General features: G+C 43.0%; 1 protein-coding gene across 2 annotated transcripts in view; it reads left to right on the top strand.

Annotated features, from left to right (window-relative positions):
- zdhhc15b (zDHHC palmitoyltransferase 15b) overlaps positions 1–20740 on the top strand; it is a 66677-nt gene that overhangs the window by 12252 nt on the left and 33685 nt on the right. The window contains exons 1-2 of one of the 2 annotated variants that reach the window (XM_073057935.1): positions 16144–16303; positions 19114–19140. In XM_073057935.1, coding sequence (XP_072914036.1) covers positions 19131–19140 — 10 coding nt within the window. In that variant the 5' untranslated portion in view covers positions 16144–16303; positions 19114–19130. Of the gene's footprint in view, positions 1–16143; positions 16304–19113; positions 19141–20740 lie in introns of those variants that run through there. The other variant, XM_073057934.1, reaches the window with a different exon arrangement.

Genomic DNA, 20740 nt, shown 5'->3' with positions numbered 1-20740 from the left:
ATTTTTTGGTACAGTGTGGCACAAAACTCAATGAGAAAGGTGAGGTGAAGCAAACAGGGATCAACTATGGAGGAAAGTAAAGTCATCTTTAGAGTCAGACATTTTCAAAGACATTTCTTGCAACCAGAGGGAAACTTGCAACTGTTGCAAAATGATTTTTGCTTCATTAGAGCCTGGGAAGAAGCTCCATGCTTAAAATGAGAAGAACAAGTGGCAAAGGAAATCCAGTGTGTTCATCCAAATAGTTACTGAGTCAAAGAATACTACAGCACAGAAACAGGCCCTTTGGCCCATTTAGTCCATGCCAAACTGTTATTCTGCCTTCCAGATGAAAAAAACAGTTCACTTGAGTTTTTTAATTGAATGTATTGTATAAGGTGCACAGGATTTGGTTTCTCCTCTGTTGAAGAAACTGGATATAGACTGGATGATCACTTTGCCAAATACGTACCTCTGATCAGGCAGCAAGGATACCTGAGCTTCCAGTTACTACTCCATTCTTTCCTCTGTATTTGGCCTACTATGCTATTACAAACTCCAATATAAGTGCAAGGAACAGCACCTTGTTTTCATTCTAGGCTGTCCTTGGTACTTAGTATTGAATTGAATAATTTCAAATAGCCAACTTTTCCTGCTGTATTAACACTAGCAAGTTCTAATGCAAGGTCATCCACTTTATGTTAGTTTTCCTGTCTTCATTGGTATTACCTGACCTGCTGGTTTTTCAAGCATTCCCTTTTATTTCCAATTTCCAGCAACTGCTCTTTTTATCCTTACAGTTACAGTGTGTTATTTTATTCATTTATCTATTAACTAGATAGAACTGAGGGGAAAGGATGTTCAATCACACACATTTCTTTCGTTCTTTCCATTTTGCTGTTCTTTAAAATACATGTGTTTTGTCCTTTTTTATTCAAACGAAGGTCATTTATCTGGAATGTTGACTCAGTTTGTCTCCATATATTTGCTGCCTGACCTGAGTATTTCCATTATACATATTTACAGGTGTGGAGTATTCCATTATACTCCTCATTTACTTTCTAGATGCTGTAAATGCTTTTGGATCACAGTAGTGACATTCAGGATATCCAGTCTCTGAGCTGCACTTAGAGCCACAGTATTTAAATGGTGCATTAACAGTATGTTAGTCAGTGGTGATCGCTAGGCTGTTCAAGGTGGAAAATATGATGATGATAGCTTGCCTACCATTGATGTGAAACTCACTAGCCTATAATTTCCTAATTTGTTTATATTACCCTTCTTCGACAGAGGAACAGCATTAACTATTCTTCAGTTCTCTTAAGATCTCGCCTGGGGCTAAAGAGGATACAAAGGTCTCTGAAAAGACTCCAGCAATCTCCTTTCTTGCTTCTCTCAATAACCTTGGATAAGTCCCATGACCTGATGGAATCTATACACTTTAATATTCTTCAAGTGTCCCAACACCGTCTCCTTCTTGATATCATCATTCCCTAGAATATCAACATTCATTGATTAACATGATCATTGCCTGGCATTTTGGCATGAATGCTCCTTGTCCTCTTGGTTTCATTGCATATTGAATAGACTACTTCATCTGCTAAAGAGTTTCAAATGGCATTGAATATGCTATAGTACTTTTGAACATGTAATCAAAAGAAGGCCATTGGTGAAGCAGCTGAAGTTAATTGGGCCTAAGAAGAACTCCTGAAGTGATAGTCTAGGTCAATGAACGGTCATCTGTTTTGTTGAGATGAGTGACTCCAGCCTTTGAAATTCTTTCTCCTCGATGCCCATCAGCTGTGATTTTACCATGGTTACTTGATGGCATACATAGTCAAAGGCTGCATTATTGTCAAGGGCAATCTTGCCTTGCTTCTGAATTCAGCTGTTAGGTCAATATTTGCATGCTTACTGCCCAGCTGGTTGTGAATGGAATGTTCACAAAGGTGTGTGTTTTGTGTGTGTCCCTTGTTGTTATTTCATTGTTATTCTCTTTCTGATTGTGCAGGAAACCTGCCTGTGTGTTGGCTTTCTAATTGCCTTGAACTGAACTCAAAATTAGGTTTACCTGACATTTTCTTCTTAATTTCAAGATTAAACTAAGACACATCAACATTTCTAACACAAGTATTCTTTGCTTTGGGTGTCTGTTAACTATTGGGTGTCTGTCAACAGATAAAAGGTTATCTGTTGGAACAGAATTTAACACAAAATATCAAGCAGTAAATAATATATTGCCAGTAAATTAGCCATTATGTGAGTAAAAGCACAAATCTGCTTGTGACAGAGTTGAAGCAGAAGTTTTTGCTTGTGTGTTAATCGCAATAGATCCTGGAAAGCTCAGTATTCTTTGGCTTTTTACTGATATTCTGTATGATTTCTTTGTATGATGCTCTATGTTCACAACAATTTTTCTCTATAGCTTCTCACACTTAGTGTACAATGTCCTGTGTATGTTACTAAAAAGGGCTTCTTTGGTTTGTTACGAGTAGGGATGTTTCTTTGTCTGTTAAATGTTTCTCTCGCCGTTGTTTCGCTTTAGAATGGCTGATATGGTAATTGTATTCATTTGTTAATCAATGGGGAATGTTATTGTGTTTTGTGAGGCTGGGAACTTGGGGAGGGGGCTTGGGGGTGAAGGGAGTCGGGAGGGAGACGCCGAGGAAGGTGGACGTGCACTCGGAAGACCACCGGGGAGTCCGAGGTGGAAGACGTGGAAGTCGGAGGCAAGCGACGAGGGGTCGGATGGTTCGATGGTTGAGCTCCAACGAGTGCACTAACTGACTGAACTTTGATAAGTTGGCGCCTTTTGTTTTTTCTTGTATATATATATTGTATTGCCTAATACTCTTTTAATTTTAGTAAACTCTTTAAAGTGTATTTCATACCGGTATTTGTTGTGGGTTTGATACTGTTGGCGGGCGTGAGGCATAAACGCGATAAACTGCGTGTATGGGAGGCGGGGTTGGTGTGTGGCTGGATCTCCTTTTCCCCTAGACATATACCAGCCTTTTGGGTAAGTGTTACACTGAGCAACAGCATTTTCTTTATAAATGAAAGGACCATGAAGAGTTCTGTCTACCTTGACATCATATTTCATCAAAATGCTTAGAGGAATGGGTGATCCAGGTCATTGACACGACAAATCAGAATCAGGTTTATTATCACCGACATGTGATGTGAAATTTGTAACTTAGCAGCAGCAGTTCAATGCAATATATAATGTAGCAGAGAGTGAAAAAAACATAATAAATAAACAAATCAATTACATATATTGAATAGATTATTAAAAATGTGCAAAAACAGAAATACTGTATATTAAAAAAGTGAGGTAGTGTCCAAAGCTTCAATGGCCATTTAGGAATCAGATGGCAGAGGGGAAGAAGCTGTTCCTGAATCTCTGAGTGTGTGCCTTCGGGCTTCTGTATCTCCTACCTGATGATAACAATGAGAAAAAGGCATGCCCTGGGTGCTGAAGGTCTTTAATAATGGACGCTGCCTTTCTGAGCCACCGCTCCCTAAAGGTGTCCTGGGTACTTTGTAGGCTAGTGCCCAAGATGGAGCTGACTAGATTTACAACCTTCTGCAGTTTCTTTCGGTCCTATACAGTAGCCCCTCCATATCAGACAGTGATGCAGCTTGTCAGAATGCTCTCCACGGTACAACTATAGAAGTTGTTGAGTGTATTTGTTGACAGGCCAAATTGCTTCAAACTCCTAATAAAGTATAGCCGCTGCCTTGCCTTCTTTATGACTACATCAATGTGTTGGGACCAGATTAGATCCTCAGAGATCTTGACACCCAGGAACTTGAAGCTGCTCACTCTTTCCACTTCTAATCCCTCTTAGAGGATTGGTATGTGTTCCTTTGTCTTATTCTTCCTGAAGACCACAATCAGCTCTTTTGTCTTACTGATGTTGAGTGCCAGGTTGTTGCTGCGTCACCATTCCACTAGTTGGCATATCTCACTCCTGTACACCCTCTCGTCCCCACCTGAGATTCTACAAACAATGGTTGTATCATCAGCAAATTTGTAGATGGTGTTTGAGATATGCTTAGCCACACAGTCATATACAATAGGATGGAAGCTAGTGATCACAGATGGTTATCAAGGTCCATTGTAATGTATCAATTTTTGCAGTCTTTTTACATTTTTCTTTAATCAGTTTGTCAGTCTCTAGCATAAAACAATCTAGAAGAGAAGTTCTGAACTTGGGTTTGAGGCACTCAGTCCAATTAGTAAGGGTAACTTTATTCTTAGGAAGTGGACAATGTCAGGAAAAGTTCTGTGTTTATAAGAAATTCCCAGTTATTCTACAAAGGAGATTCTGCCCTAGAACTAACAAATTAAATTGAGCTTGAAGAAAGGACCAATTAGACAGATTAACGTAAGATTATGATGTAGAAATAAGAACAGGAGTGGGCTATTCGGCTTCTTGAGCCTGCATCAGAATCTTCATATCCTTGGTTTCCTCATATCTGGAAATCTATCAAACATTGTTTTGAATGCATATCAAATTCAGATTAATTTATTTATCAAAACATACAGTGAAATCCGTCATTTACATTAACAACCAACACATGCAAGGATGTGCTGAGGCAGGCAGCCTGGAAGTATCAGTGTCACCTGACATAGCATGTCCACAAAGTTCAGCAGAACAAGACAAGCTGCAACAACAATACAAAACAAGACAACAAAGGCAAAATAAGTCTCTTTACCACCCTCTCTCACACATGAAGACATAGACAGACCTCTAACCCCAGGACAGGTTGCCTCTGGGCCTCCAGTCCTTCACCCGAACTCTGAGACTTGAAGGCATTGGGCCTCCAACTTCAGACTTTGTCACACTACTCGCTGTTCATGGCTTTGAACTTTGGGTCTTGACTTCCAGACTTGCACAGATAGAGTCACTGCAGTCCTCCAGGATAAACAATACCAAAATTATTATATTTGGGCTCTTTCAGGCAAATTGTTAATATACATTGTGAATAGTTAGAACCAAGCACTTCACCCTGCAATACCCATATCTTTATAGGCTGCTAATTTGAGAAGAATCCATTTATCCCTACTCTGCTTTCTCTCTGTCAACCAACTCTGACCACTCCACCCCAAAAAAATCCATGAACTTGAGTTTTGTTTACTAATTTTTTTTGTGTGGAATATGATTGAAAGCTTAATTCCAAGTGCACCACATCCACCGTTTCTCTACTGTACAAGATACGTCACTCCCGTAGATTAACGTCGACAATGCTTCTCCCTATAGATGCTGCCTGGCCTGCTGTGTTCCACCAGCATTTTGTGTGTGTTGTTATTATTTTCTAACTGTTTTGATATCTCATTTTTATTACTATTGACAGCATTTTCACATCAAACAGTGTCGGTTTAATAGATTGTTCATTCCCCATGTTGTCTCTCCGTACTCTCCTTACTAAGAGTATGTGTTGCTCTCCACCTGCATGAACAATTCCAGAATCTGCAGATTAAAAACCAGGTTTAATACTTTGTGGCAGGTTTGTGACAATGCAATACTGCTGTTCAGGAGGCTTTAAACTAATGTGGCAGGGGGATGGGAACAAGTGCAGAGAGACAGAGGGGTGTAAAATGAGGGAAGAAGCAAAAAGTAGTAAGGTGAAAAGTAAAAGTGGCAGGCAGGCAAATCCAGGGCAAAAAGTAAAAAGAGCCACTTTTCAACATAATTGTATAAGGGCTAAGAGTATTGTAAAAACAAGCCTGAAGGCTTTGTGTGTCAATGCGAACATTCGTAACAAGGTGGATGAACTGAATGTGCAAATAGTTATTAATGAATATGATATAGTTGGGATCACAGAGACATGGCTCCAGGGTGACCAAGGATGGGAGCTCAACATCCAGGGATATTCAATATTCAGGAGAGAGAGAGACAGGAAAGAAAAGGAGGTGGGGTAGCATTGCTGGTTAGAGAGGAGATTAACGCAATAGAAAGGAAGGACATTAGCCTGGAGAATGTAGAATCGATATGGGTAGAACTGCATAACACTAAGGGGTAGAAAACGCTGGTGGGAGTTGTGTACAGGCCACCTAACAGTAGTAGTGAGGTTGGGGATGGCATTAAACAGGAAATTAGAAATGCGTGCAATAAAGGAACAGTAGTTATAATGGGTGACTTCAATCTACATATAGATTGGGTGAACCAAATTGGTAAGGGTGCTGAGGAAGAGGATTTCTTGGAATGTATGCGGGATGGTTTTCTGAACCAACATGTCGAGGAACCAACTAGAGAGCAGGCCATTCTAGATTGGGTATTGAGCAATGAGGAAGGGTTAGTTAGCATTCTTGTCGTGCGAGGCCCCTTCGGTAAGAGTGACCATAATATGGTGGAATTCTTCATTAAGATGGAGAGTGACATAGTTAATTCAGAAACAAAGGTTCTGAACTTAAAGAAGGGTAACTTTGAAGGTATGAGACATGAATTAGCTAAGATAGACTGGCAAATGATACTTAAAGGGTTGACAGTGGATATGCAATGGCAAGCATTTAAAGATCGCATGGATGAACTACAACAATTGTTCATCCTAGTTTGGCAAAAGAATAAACCAGGGAAGGTAGTGCACCCGTGGCTGACAAGGGAAATTAGGGATAGTATCAAGTCCAAAGAAGGAACATATAAATTAGCAAAAAAAAGCAGCACTCCTGAGGACTGGGAGAAATCCAGAGACCAGCAGAGGAGGACAAAGGGCTTAATTAGGAAAGGGAAAAAAGATTATGAGAGAAAGCTGGCAGGGAACATAAAAACTGACTGTAAAAGCTTTTATAGATACGTGAAAAGAAAAAGATTGGTCAAGACAAATGTAGGTCCCTTACAGTCAGAAACAGGTGAATTGATCATAGGGAACAAAGACATGGCAGACCAATTGAATAACTACTTTGGTTCTGTCTTCACTAAGGAGGACATAAATAATCTTCCGGAAATATTAAGGGACCGAGGGTCTAGCGAGATGGAGGAACTGAGGGAAATACATGTTAGTAGGGAAGTGGTGTTAGGTAAATTGAAGGGATTAAAGGCAGATAAATCCCCAGGGCCAGATGGTCTGCATCCCAAAGTGCTTAAGGAAGTAGCCCAAGAAATAGTGGATGCATTAGTGATAATTTTTCAAAACTCCTTAGATTCTGGATTAGTTCCTGAGGATTGGAGGGTGGCTAATGTAACCCCACTTTTTAAAAAAGGAGGGAGAGAGAAACTGGGGAATTCTAGACCGGTTAGCCTGACATCGGTGGTGGGGAAAATGCTAGAGTTGGTTATCAAAGATGTGATAACAGCACATTTAGAAAGAGGTGAAATCATCGGAAAAAGTCAGCATGGATTTGAGAAAGGAAAATTATGTCTGACGAATCTTATAGAATTTTTTGAATTTTTTAGAGTGGATAGGGGAGAGCCAGAGGATGTGGTATATTTAGATTTTCAAAAGGCTTTTGACAATGTCCCACACAAGAGATTAGTGTGCAAACTTAAAGCACACGGTATTGGGGGTATGGTATTGATGTGGATAGAGAATTGGTTGGCAGACAGGAAGCAAAGAGTGGGAGTCAACGGGACCTTTTCAGAATGGCAGGCAGTGACTAGTGGGGTACCGCAAGGCTCAGTGCTGAGACCCCAGTTGTTAACAATATATATTAACGATTTAGACAAGGGAATTAAATGCAGCATCTCCAAGTTTGCGGATGACACGAAGCTGGGCGGTGGTGTTAGCTGTGAGGAGGATGCTAAGGGGATGCAGGGTGACTTGGATAGGTTAGGTGAGTGGGCAAATTCATGGCAGATGCAATTTAATGTGGATAAATGTGAGGTTATCCACTTTGGTTGCAAGAACAGGAAAACAGATTATTATCTGAATGGTGGCCGATTAGGAAAAGGGGAGATGCAACGAGACCTGGGTGTCATTGTACACCAGTCATTGAAGGTGGGAATGCAGGTACAGCAGGCGGTGAAAAAGGCAAATGGTATGTTGGCATTCATAGCAAAAGGATTTGAGTACAGGAGCAGGGAGGTTCTACTGCAGTTGTACAAGGCCTTGGTGAGACCGCACCTAGAATATTGTGTGCAGTTTTGGTCCCCTAATCTGAGGAAAGACAGTCTTGCCATGGAGGGAGTACAAAGAAGGTTCACCAGATTGATTCCTGGGATGGCAGGACTTTCATATGAAGAAAGACTGGATCGACTAGGCTTATACTCACTGGAATTTAGAAGATTTAGGGGGGATCTAATTGAAACGTATAAAATTCTAAAGGGATTGGACAGGCTAGATGCAGGAAGATTGTTTCCGATGTTGGGGAAGTCCAGAACGAGGAGTCACAGTTTAAGGATAAAGGGGAAGCCTTTTAGGACTGAGATGAGGAAAAACTTCTTCACACAGAGAATGGTGAATCTGTGGAATTCTCTGCCACAGGAAACAGTTGAGGCCGGTTTATTGGCTATATTTAAGAGGAAGTTAGATATGGCCCTTGTGGCTAAAGGGATCAGGGGGTATGGAGAGAAAGCAGGTACAGGGTTCTGAGTTGGATGATCAGCCATGATCATACTGAATGGTGGTGCAGGCTCGAAGGGCCAAATGGCCTACTCCTGCACCTATTTTCTATGTTTCTATGATAATATAGATTTTTTAAAAACTGAATTACAGAATTTATATGTATCATAAATCATTAAAGTAAGTCGTACAAAAACAGATATTTTTAAAAAAAAGTATTGAGGCAGTGTTCCTGGGTTCAATGTCCACTGAGAAATCAGATGGCAGAGTGGAAGAAGCTGTCCCTGAATTGTTGAGTTTGTGACTTCAAGCTTCTGTACCTCCTTCCTGATGGTAACAATGAGAAGAGGGCATGTCCTGGCTGGTCAGGGTCTTTAGTGACAGATCTGCGTTCTTGAGGCACTGCCTTTTGAAAATATCCTCAATGGTAGGGGAGCTTACAATATCCAATATCTCCATTGCCGCCTCTTGAATTAAAATAATCAAGCCTCTGAGATTTATTAATTTTCCACATTAACTTCTCCAGTAGTATTTCTTTACAAGTATTAATATTTTGTTTTCATTTGTACTGATCATAGGTTATCTAGTATTTTTGTGACCTCCATGATACAAATAATTGTTTAATTTCTCTGGCTTTTTCTTATTCTCCCATCTGTCTCCAAAGAACCTATATTAGCCCTCAATCGTTTTCCCTACTTTTCATAAAATCATGTAGCTTGTTTTCATGTTTCTGATTAGTTTAATCTCACATTCTATTTTATTTAGCAATTTCTTGGCTAAGAGTAGGTTTAACTTTGCAGTCAATTTGAGACACAATGAGGTAGTGCAAAAACAGTTTCTTTGACCCAATAACTATGCCAACCATCAATCACCCTCTTATAATAATCCAGTGTTATTGTCTGCTTTCCCATCAGATCCTACCACTCACCTATGTACTAGAAGGAATTATTGTGTCCAGTTATCAATTCTGTATATCTTTGGGATGTGGGAAGAAATCAGAGCACCCAGAGAAAACCCGCACAACCTCAGAGAGAATGTGCACATTCTATACAGATATCTCTGGAGGGCAGGATTGAACTTGAGTCTCTGGAGCTGTGTTGGCAGCAGCTGCACTAGATCTGCCATTGTGATGGAAGTCAAGTTCATATTTTATAACAATAACATTATACATTGCACTTAACATAGCAAAGTGGTTCATGGCATTTCATAAGAACATTGGCAAACAAAATCTGACATTAAGCTAAACCGACATGTATTAGGGCTGATGATTGACACTTCAGTCAAAGACAGAATTTAAGGACTGTATTAAAGAAGGAAAGAACACTAGAGGGACAAATTAGCTGACACAAAAATTCTTGGATTTGGGTCCTTTGGAACTGAAGGCATGGCCACTAATTGTGGAGAACTTAAATGAATGATGAAGAGGCCCATGATGGACAAGCACACATTTCTTTGCTAGTTTAATGGACAGACAACTCATTTGTACAGTGAAGAGCAAATATGGTTATATTCACTGCACCTTGCCATGCACAGGGAATTCAGTGTCATGTTGAAACAGACTTTCTCAATGAATTTGTCAACATTGTAGGAAAGTTTTTAAACCTCCAGATTTGTTTCTTGACTATCTGATTCAAGGAAATTTAACTCAGTCTTTCCTTATGAATGGAATTTCTAACCATAACTATTCATGTTGTAGGATGATTTATCCATTTCTTTTTCACTCTTTCCCCCATCCCCAAAGCTTCCCATATCATTTCATTTTCAATCTTTTTTAATTAATTTTCCAACAGAGAATAAATATAAATCAGAGAGGTTTTGGCAAACACATAATACAAAAAACATAGAAACAACAAAAAAAAATACTGTCAAGGTCAATTAAATATAATGTTAAGCTGTTGTATATAGTATATAAACAAGAAACCACAACTCCTCTTGGCAAATCGTAAAGAGAAAAAAAAAGATTGGAAATTTTATTAATAAGGAGGGAAAAAAACCCCGCCAAACTAACCTAAAACAAAAAAAAAAGAAAGATTGGGCAGTCCATTTGAGGATAAAATCAGAAAAAAAGAAGAAAGAAAACATCCCTCCAGTCACCTCTGAACCTTTGCGGATAAGGAAAGTTTTTCCTTAAAAAAATAAAAGACAGAAAAAAATTAAATCATATGTAAATATTGAATAAAGGGGTCGCCAGACTTGCTCAAAGTTAAAAGATGTGTCAAACGTTCAGCTTCTAATTTTCTTCAAACTTAAACATGACATAATGGAGGAGAGCCAGTTAAAAACTGTAGGTGGATTAGAATCTTCCCAGTATAACAAGATAGCTCTCCTAGCCAGCAAAGTTGAAAAGGCTATCACATGTTGAGCGGAAGCAGGAACTCTTTCTGTTTCCTCTGGAATAATCCCAAAGATTGCCATAAGTGAATTGGGTTGTAAATCCACACCTGTAACTTTTGATAATATTCTAAACACATCCCTCCAAAAATTATTTAACTTTACACAGGACCAAAACATATGAGTTAGAGTAGCCACCTCAGCGTTGCATCTGTCACAGATTATATTAGAAAAGATATGCGCTAATTTATCTTTTGACATATGGGCCCTGTGTACTATCTTAAACTGCATTAGGGAGTGACGTGCACAGATAGATGAATTATTAACTAGATAATAAATTTTACTCCATTGATCATCTGAAAGTGAATGTTGAAGTTCTATTTCCCAAGTACGTTTAACCTTATCATTAGGTGTCATACGTGCATTCATTAACTGTTTATATATAATATCACAATGTTAGAATTGTGTGGTTTACAGAAAGGATAAAATGTGTTTTCCTTGATTTCATGATTAACTGTTCATTTGTACATGGGAAAACTGCAGCAGTGCTGTCATTTCCTGTTCTGAAACATCTCTTTTAAAGCCCCTATGAATCTGTCCTAGAATAATTTATCTAAAAGATCCCTTTGGCAGTATGTTATTGAAACACTGGGTGCTATTAAAGATTCAGTCTAACACTCTACCATCTCTCTTGGACCCTCCACTACTATGGTGTCAGTTGTTCCAATTGAATGAGTTACAGATTTCTTCAAGTAAACATTACAACAATCAATGATTTTATCTTTGGCCATTGTCTTTAATTTGATTAATTTCCCCTTTCAATTCTGAACCAAGCATTCAATGTCAAATCAGCTAAATCACAAAATCTTTGTCTACCTCTACCACCATGTTGTGGAGGTCCTTGGTTATGCATCTCCCTCTCTCAATCTGTTCTTAAATCTTACTCAAAGAGGTGAATTTTTGTTCATTCTTCTGGTTTTTCTTTTAAAAGCTGCAGAAAGTTATATATTCAGCCATTTCCAGCATGGGCACTAGCCTCCCCAGCATTGAGGACATCTTCAAAAGGCAACATCGGTCATAAAGGACCCCCATCACTTAGGACATTCCATCTTCTCATTGCTACCATCGAGGAGGAGGTACAAGAGCCTGAAGACACACACTCAATGTTTCAGGAGCAGCTTCTTCCCCTCCACCATCACATCTCTGAATGGACAATGAACCCATAAACATAACCTCAAATTTTTTCCTTTTTTTTTAAGCTCTCTTTTTGCACTACTTACTTAATTTAAACTTTTTTACATATACTTATTGTAATTTTAGATATTTTTATTATTGTGTAATGCAATTTACTACTGCTGCAAAATAACAAATTTCACAACATACATCAATGATAGTAAACCTGATTCTGGTTCTGATCTATATTTTGACAAAGGGTCTGAGTAGTCCTTGAGACTTTTACTAACATTGAATTGTTATATAGGTGTAAATTCACAAGATCACATGACAAAGGAGCAGAAGTAGGCCATTCGGCCCATCGAGTCTGCTCCACCACTCCACCATGAGCTAAACTATTCTCTCGTCTAGTTCCAATTTCCGGCTTTTTTTCCAATATCCCTTGATACCCTAACTAATTAGATACCTGTCAATCTCCTCCTTAAAAACCCTCAATGATTGGGCCTCCACAGCTGCATGGGGCAACAGATTTCATAAATCCACGACCCTCTAGCTAAAAGGTACAGTGTGGCGACCCAATTACTAGCACACTCGAACCGGCTGACAATTAGCCAGAATGCAGGGACAAAGGAAGAAAGCCTGAGGGGGTTTCAGTAGGGCCTCTCAAGGTATCTGGTGGGAGAGACAGGCTTTAAAAGCAAGACTGTGGAGTTGAAATAAATTTATTCTTTTGCTGCAGTTTATCGACTCCGTGTCTTTATTTCAGCGCTGCGTGTAGCACACCGCTACAATTGGTGACCCCGACGGTCCAAACGTTTTTGGACCGGAGATGACAGACGCTGCATTTGTTAATGCGGTTTCCTTGAAGCTGCCAAGCTTCTGGACGCTACAACCTCACCTATGGTTTCAGCAAGCAGAAGCCCAATTCCATGTTCGGCAAATAACCTCAGAGGACACCCGTTACTACTACGTGGTGAGCTCCCTCGACCAGGACACAGCGGCCCAGGTCGCAGAGTTCGTACAGTCTCCCCCGGCGGACGGCAAGTACACGGCATTCAAAGCCCTGCTCATAGGGACTTTCGGGCTCTCCCGCCGTGAGCGAGCTGCCCGTTTACTGCACCTGGATGGCTTGGGAGACAGGCCCCCATCAGCTTTAATGACTGAGATGTTGTCTCTGGCTGACAGACACACACCCTGCCTCATGTTTGAGCAGGCATTCCTGGAGCAGCTGCCCGAGGACATACGCCTGCTGCTGTCCGACGCGGATTTCAGCGACCCCCGGAAGGTGGCAACCCGGGCGGACGTGCTGTGGAACGCCAAGAAGGTGAGTGGGGCGTCCATCCCACAGATCACCCGACCACGCTCCCAGCAGCAAACCAGTCCAGGCCCGGCCGCAGAGCCCGCTAAACCCAGAGCCCGGGGTGTGGAGCCCAACGAGCAATGGTGTTTCTACCACCAGCGGTGGGGCGCAGAAGCCCGCCGTTGTCGCCCGCCCTGCCAGTTCCCGGGAAACGCCAGGGCCAGCCGTCGCTGATGGCTACGACGGCTGGCCATCGGGATAGCCTTCTGTATGTCTGGGACAAGCAGTCGGGACGCCGGTTTTTGGTCGACACCGGTGCCGAGATCAGCGTCTTACCTCCGACGAGTTACGACACCCGCAGCAGGGCGCCGGGTCCCCCCCTGCGGGCCGCGAACGGCAGCACTATAAGGACTTATGGCACCCATCCGGTGCAGCTACGGTTCAACTCCAGCCAGTTTACGTGGGACTTCACACTGGCCGACGTAGCCCAACAGCTTCTGGGTGCGGATTTCTTGCGGGCTCACAGCCTACTGGTCGACCTGCCCAGGAAGAGACTGGTTCACGCCGAGACCTTTCAGACGTTCTCCCTGGGTGCAGCCCAGTTGCCAGCCCCTCACCTCGGCTCCATCACGCTGTCCGACAACGACTTCACCAGGGTCCTGGCGGATTTCCCATCAGTTCTGGCACCGCAGTTTGCGGCAGCCATGCCCCGACACGGCGTACAGCGCCACATCCTGACCCAGGGACCACCCCTCCATGCCCGCGCTCGGCGGCTTCCCCCGGACAAGCTCCGACTGGCGAAAGAGGAGTTCAAGAGGATGGAGGAATTGGGGATCATTCGGTGGTCCGACAGCCCATGGGCCTCCCCCCTGCACATGGTGCCCAAAGCGACTGGGGGCTGGAGACCATGCGGCGACTACCGCAGACTGAACGAGGCTACAACACCGGACCGCTACCCTGTGCCGCACATTCAGGACTTTGCAGCAAACCTGCACGGCGCACGGATCTTCTCTAAGGTGGACCTCATCCGCGGATACCATCAAATCCCGATGCATCCGGACGACGTCCCCAAAACGGCTCTCATCACCCCGTTTGGTCTTTTTGAGTTCCTCCGCATGCCGTTCAGCCTGAAGAATGCCGCACAGACATTCCAGCGGTTGATGGACGCGGTGGGATGCGACCTGGACTTCGCATTCATCTATTTGGACGACATCCTCATAGCCAGCAGCAGTCGTCAGGAGCATCTGTCCCACCTCCGACAACTCTATGCCCGGCTGAGTGACTACGGTCTAACGATCAACCTGGCCAAATGCCAGTTCGGGCTCGACACCATTGACTTCCTGGGCCACAGGATTACCACAGACGGGGCAACCCCTCTGCCCGCTAAGGTAGATGCGGTCCGCCATTTCCCCCGACCCACCACGATCAAAGGCCTCCAGGAATTTGTAGGTATGGTCAATTTCTACCACCGCTTCCTCCCTTCAGCTGCCCGGATCATGCGCCCCCTGTTCGCTTTGCTGTCCGGTCCGGGCAAGGACATTACCTGGGACGTGGTGTCCACCACCGCTTTCATTCAAACGAAGGATGCCTTGGCGAACGCCGCGATGCTAGTGCACCCCAGAATGGACGTCCCTACCGCCCTCACAGTGGATGCATCTAATACGGCAGTCGGTGGGGTACTGGAGCAGCTCATCGCGGGCCGCTGGCAACCCCTGGCGTTTTTCAGCAAACACCTGCGGCCACCCGAGCTCAAATACAGTGCTTTCGACCGGGAGCTGTTGGCGCTATACCTGGCAATCCAGCATTTCAGGTACTTCTTAGAAGGTAGGCCCTTCATCGCGTTCACGGACCACAAACCGCTTACCTTTACATTCACAAAGGTGTCCGATCCCTGGTCGTCCCACCAGCAGCGCCATCTGTCCTACATCTCTGAATACACGACAGATGTCCGGCACGTCTCGGGTAAGGACAATGTCGTAGCGGATGCGCTCTCTCGCCCTAACATTCATGCTGTTTCCCAAGGGGTAGACTTTCAGGCACTGGCTGAGGCACAGTTGGCAGATGAGGAGATCCCGTGTTACAGGTCCGCAGTCTCCGGTTTGCAGCTCCAGGACCTCCCCGTAGGCCCAGGTGAGAGGACCCTACTCTGTGACGTCGCCACCGGCCAGCCCCGTCCCGTCGTCCCGGCACCTTGGCGACGACGTGTTTTCGACTCCATTCATAACTTGGCGCACCCCTCCATCCGCACTACCGTCTGGATGGTCTCCAGCAGGTTCGTTTGGCACGGACTCCGCAAGCAGGTCCGTGACTGGGCCAGAACGTGCATGCACTGCCAGACGGCCAAGGTGCAGCGACACACCAAGGCCCCGCCGCAGCAGTTCCACCCCACCCACCGGCGTTTCGACCACATTCATGTGGATATTGTGGGCCCCCTGCCAGTGTCGCGCGGGGCGCGGCACCTCCTGACTATCGTGGACCGGTTCACAAGATGGCCAGAGGCGGTCCCACTCACCGACACCACCTCTGAATCTTGCGCCCGGGCACTGATCGCCACCTGGGTGTCCCGCTTTGGTGTACCGGCCCACATTACCTCCGACAGAGGCGCCCAGTTCACCTCCGGCCTGTGGTCAGCGATGGCCAGCCTGTTGGGGACTCAGCTGCACCACACCACTGCCTACCACCCACAGTCGAACGGACTGGTGGAGCGTTTCCACCGTCACCTGAAGTCGGCTCTCATGGCCCGCCTGCGCAGAGCTAACTGGGCGGACGAGCTTCCCTGGGTCCTACTCGGCATCCGCACGGTGCCCAAGGACGATCTGCACGCTTCGTCGGCCGAGTTGGTGTACGGCGCACCCCTGGTCGTTCCCGGGGAGTTCATACCAGCCCCAAGGGGGCAAGAGGACGAACCCGCAGCAGTCCTGGGCAGACTACGCGAGAGGCTCGGTGCCCTGGCCCCCGTACCCACTTCGCAGCATGGGCAGCACCCGACCTGCGTACCCAAAGACCTGCAGAACTGTAAGTTTGTGTTTGTACGACGGGGCGGGCATCGGCCACCGCTGCAACGGCCCTACGAGGGGCCATTTACGGTGATCAGAAACGACGGGTCCACGTTCGTGCTGGACGTTGGGGGGAGAGAGGAGGTTTCCACGGTGGACTGACTCAAACCGGCCCATGTGGACTTGGCGCAACCGGTCGAGTTTCCGGCACCGCGGCGCAGAGGCCGACCTCCCAAACAGGGTCCGGCCCAGACTGTGGACATTGGGGGGTGTATCGCCGGTTCTGGGGGGGGGGGGGGGGGGGTTATGTGGCGACCCAATTACTAGCACACTCGAATCGGCTGACAATTAGCCAGAATGCAGGGACAAAGGAAGAAAGCCTGAGGGGGTTTCAGTAGGGCCTCTCAAGGTATCTGGTGGGAGAGACAGGCTTTAAAAGCAAGACTGTGGAGTTGAAATAAATTTATTCTTTGGCTGCAGTTTATCGACTCCGTGTCGTTATTTCAGCGCTGCGTGTAGCACACCGCTACAACAGGAACTCTTAGGGGAAAGTGATCATAAAATGAAGGAATTCTCGACCCAATTTGAGCGGGGAAAGCTTCTGCTCATATATCTTAGTGTCCTATGGAGCAGCAGAATGATGGACTGAAAGGTCAGTTTCTGTAGGTTTGTGACTGTAACTGACTGTAATGGCACAGGAGCGTTCCGCTGATGGTCCGAAGGGGTGTTCCTCTGCTGCCACGTCTGTGACTGACTGAAATGTGACAGGAAATTCAGGGTGATGGGCTGAAGGTGTGTTCCTGTACCGTCCTGTCTGTGGTTCTCTCTAAGGGGCTGGAAACCTCAGGGCAATGGAACAAAGGGTGTTCCATTGCTGTTGTGCCTGTGTCATTCAGTGTTTATTGGATGGCCATCCTGATAATATGCTATAAAGATTAAGTCAAAAGTTACCTTCGCAAAATTCATAGTTGACGTTTTTGCAAATGGAAATTATTTTTGCCAGTACATGTTTCATCCAAGTTTATATCTCATTTGTAATTGTACAATTTGTATGGGAATAACTCAAAAATAAGGAAGGTGCAATCACTCATGCTACAGACAATCAAATAGCCACTGGGACATTGAGGAATAAACTTTGAGGCAGTTTAGGAAAAGGTGTAAAAGCAACAAAGTAGTTATTGTGGATAATTTCAACTACCCCCCCCCCCCCCCCCCAGTTATAGATTAGGACCTCCTCAGCACAAGAAGAGATGGAGCAGAATTCGTTAGGTACATTTGGGTGGGTTTCTTAAATCAGTATGTGGATACACCAACAAGAGAAGGGCCTGACTGGACTTGGTGTTAGGTAATGAGCCTCGCCAGATGACAAATCCTTGAGTGGAAGAACATTTAGAGAGAAGTAACCACAAATGTTTAAGTTTTATGATATAATGATAAGTAAGGACTTTGTGGGAGAGAAATAAACTGGAATAAGGCAAATTCTTAAAGTATTAGGGGGAACTAGGGAGGGTTAATCAGGAGTAGCAAGTCCACATCTGAAACGTGGAGGGTGTGGGGGCTTTGGAGAGAGTGCAAAAGAGGTTTACCAGGATACTGCCTGGAGTGTACTGCATGTATTATGAGGAAAGGTTAAACAAACTTGGGTTGTTTTCTCTGAAGTGGTGGGGGCTGATGGGAGACCTGATAGTAATTTGTAAGATTGAGAGGCATAGGTAAAGTTCCCAGGTTGCAATGTCTAATGCTAGACAGCATGCATTTAAGTTGAAATGGAGTAATTTCAAAGGAAATGTGCAGGGCAAGTTTTTTTTTTGTGAGTGCATGAAATTTGCTGCCAAGGGTGGTGACAGAGGCAAATGTGATAGAGCATTTAAAACGCACTTAGGCACGTGAAGGTGCAAAGAATAGAGGGGTATGGGCATTCTGCAGGCATAAGGAATTAGTGTAGTTTGGCATCTAATTAGTTTGGCACAACATCATATTCCTGTGTTTTAATATAGGCACACAGATTTGTGGTAATTGCTTCTCAGTATTGAGTAAAGTTGACCAGCAACTTACTTTATGTAGTGATACAGTACGGAATAGGCCCTTCTGGCCCTTCAAGCCTTGCTGCCCCAGCAACCCCCTAACAACCTGATTAACTCTAACCTAATCACAGGGGAATTTACACTCATGCATGCGGCAGGAAAGGCTACAAGCAGTCATTGCCACTCTTTGCTAAAATAAGTCTCTCATCGTCTTCAGAGAACTGAGTAACATCAAATTTGCATTTGATATATTCTGTCTATTATTGTAAACCATTAGTGATGTTATTTTGGACTGAATTCTAGTAAAGATCAAATGACCTGGAGTTAATTAAGAAATTAGCTATATGATTTTTTTTATCATGTCATGTCCTAAAATAAATTCCATAGATTTTTGTATCTTTTATGTCGATTTTACTGCTACTTATAAAAAACTGCATCTGCAGATTTTTTTTGCCGCAAATTATTAGAATGTGTAATATATTACCTCCTGAAGTGGGGTTAATCATAACACTTAAGAAGAAATTGAAGATCTGCTTTAAGGGGCTTGGGGGAGGACGAATCTCAGGGTTATATACTGCATACATACTTTGATAATGAATGTTGTTCGACTTTGACTTTATAGTGATAAAGTAAGCAGCTCATGCTACCACAGTAACTTTCATTGAATAGTTTTCAAAAGCAGCAAAAATCATTTTGAAGTTGCTACCTTACAAATCAAAGTATCTATTTATACTGTAAATGATAAATACTTTTGTGCATTTTGAATGTTTCCTTCTTTAAAATCTTGTTCATTCTTCTTTTACAGTTACCATCCGTAATGGTATGGAAAAAGGTAAGGCTTTGTTTTGGATCTTTCTCATCTTTTAACGAACTTGCTTTTCCAATGAACGGCTAATATGTTTCACCATTTTCAATGGGTCAATATAATTTGCTTATGTTCATGTGCAAAGGTCAAGACCTTAAAACATTGTTAATACTTATCAGCCAGCTGGGTATAAATTACTGACATTTCAGGTTGTAAAGTTTAAACATTCAGTACGAATTTAGTATTTTACATAAAAGCCCAGAAGTGCAATATTTATTTGAGGGACTTGGAAACGATGAGAAAAAGTTTGTTTTTGTTTTACCATGGAAAAACATGTAAGGAATACATATCTCCACCTTTTAAGCAAGTCTTTGATTAGTTAATGCATTCTGTCCCGTTCCCCACAATTCCTTTAACTTCCCAATCCATCCCAGACTCCCGCCTCCCTTTCCAGGATATGCTAAGCAATTGCTTTGTCTGATAATTCCCATTCATTGCACCATAATCATAGAAATTCAAACCACAGAAGGAGGCCTTTTGACTCTTTGTGTTGTACCCACTTCTTTATTGTTGATAAAATCGATATTCTGAATTTACCCTCCATACTTAATTTCCCCTGAGGGAAAGATAAGATAAATACTTGGATTTTATTAAATAACTTGTAAGATTGATCATCAGATTTGAAATAGTCACTCTGGGCTTCCTTTCAGTGCCGAAGCATTTCAATTTGCGACTTATTAAGTAAAATGGGATATTTTAATTATTTCATTTATGTAAATATTATTGCTATTGAATTTTTAAAGACAGGCATTTGTTAATTTTTAAAATTGAAATTATTTTCTCACATCCTTTTTGACAATTGCAGATTTCACCTGCATTTGTGATAAGCAAATCCATTTCAATATGCTCCAAAAATAAAAGCTGCAAGTTAGAAACCTCCAGACCAATTGATTTCTCTTTCAATCAACTAACATAATTCAATTTTGAGGAGCTCATCAAAGGAGGGATGTTATTTCAGGAGAGTTAACTATTTTTCATCTGAAGCACGCAGTTTCAGTCTTTCTAGTCCAATATACAGTCTGGACATTCTGAAGTTTGCTGGATTCCATTTTGCAGTTGGTTTATCCCAGTGTTCAGAAGAAACATTTATTGCTTTTTCTTTTGACATTTCCATTTATTTTGGCTTTTGAATGGTAATGTCCATTAGTGGCAAATTAAAGGAGTACATTTACCAAGTTGAGACACAAACTCATTTCACGGAGAATTCTTGCAGATAATTGACCAAGCAAAATCTAAAGCTATATTCAGATTTCAGTTCCAGAGATGAAAACAAAAACTAAACACTTTGTCCCCAAAAGATCTGGTTATGATTAATAGGGAAGTTTTACGTGGTCATAGGAACACACTGTGTCATGACAGAAAATGTAATAAATATTTAAAAATTATTTTTCCTTTTGGCTTTATTTTGTTGGAACATTGAAATAAAAACAAGATGCTAACATGCAGTGTTTCTCACATAAGGGAAAGAACTTGAGTAGAAAATAGGAATGAAGTTAGGAAGGTGACCAAAAGAGGTGTTAGTGAATCCAGTGGAGTGGTGACCAAAATCTACACTATTGACAGGGGT

The sequence above is a fragment of the Hemitrygon akajei genome, chromosome 10, assembly GCF_048418815.1.
Source record: "Hemitrygon akajei chromosome 10, sHemAka1.3, whole genome shotgun sequence".
In the NCBI taxonomy this organism is placed as follows: domain Eukaryota; kingdom Metazoa; phylum Chordata; class Chondrichthyes; order Myliobatiformes; family Dasyatidae; genus Hemitrygon; species Hemitrygon akajei.
This window is presented reverse-complemented; position numbering and strand designations above follow the sequence as displayed.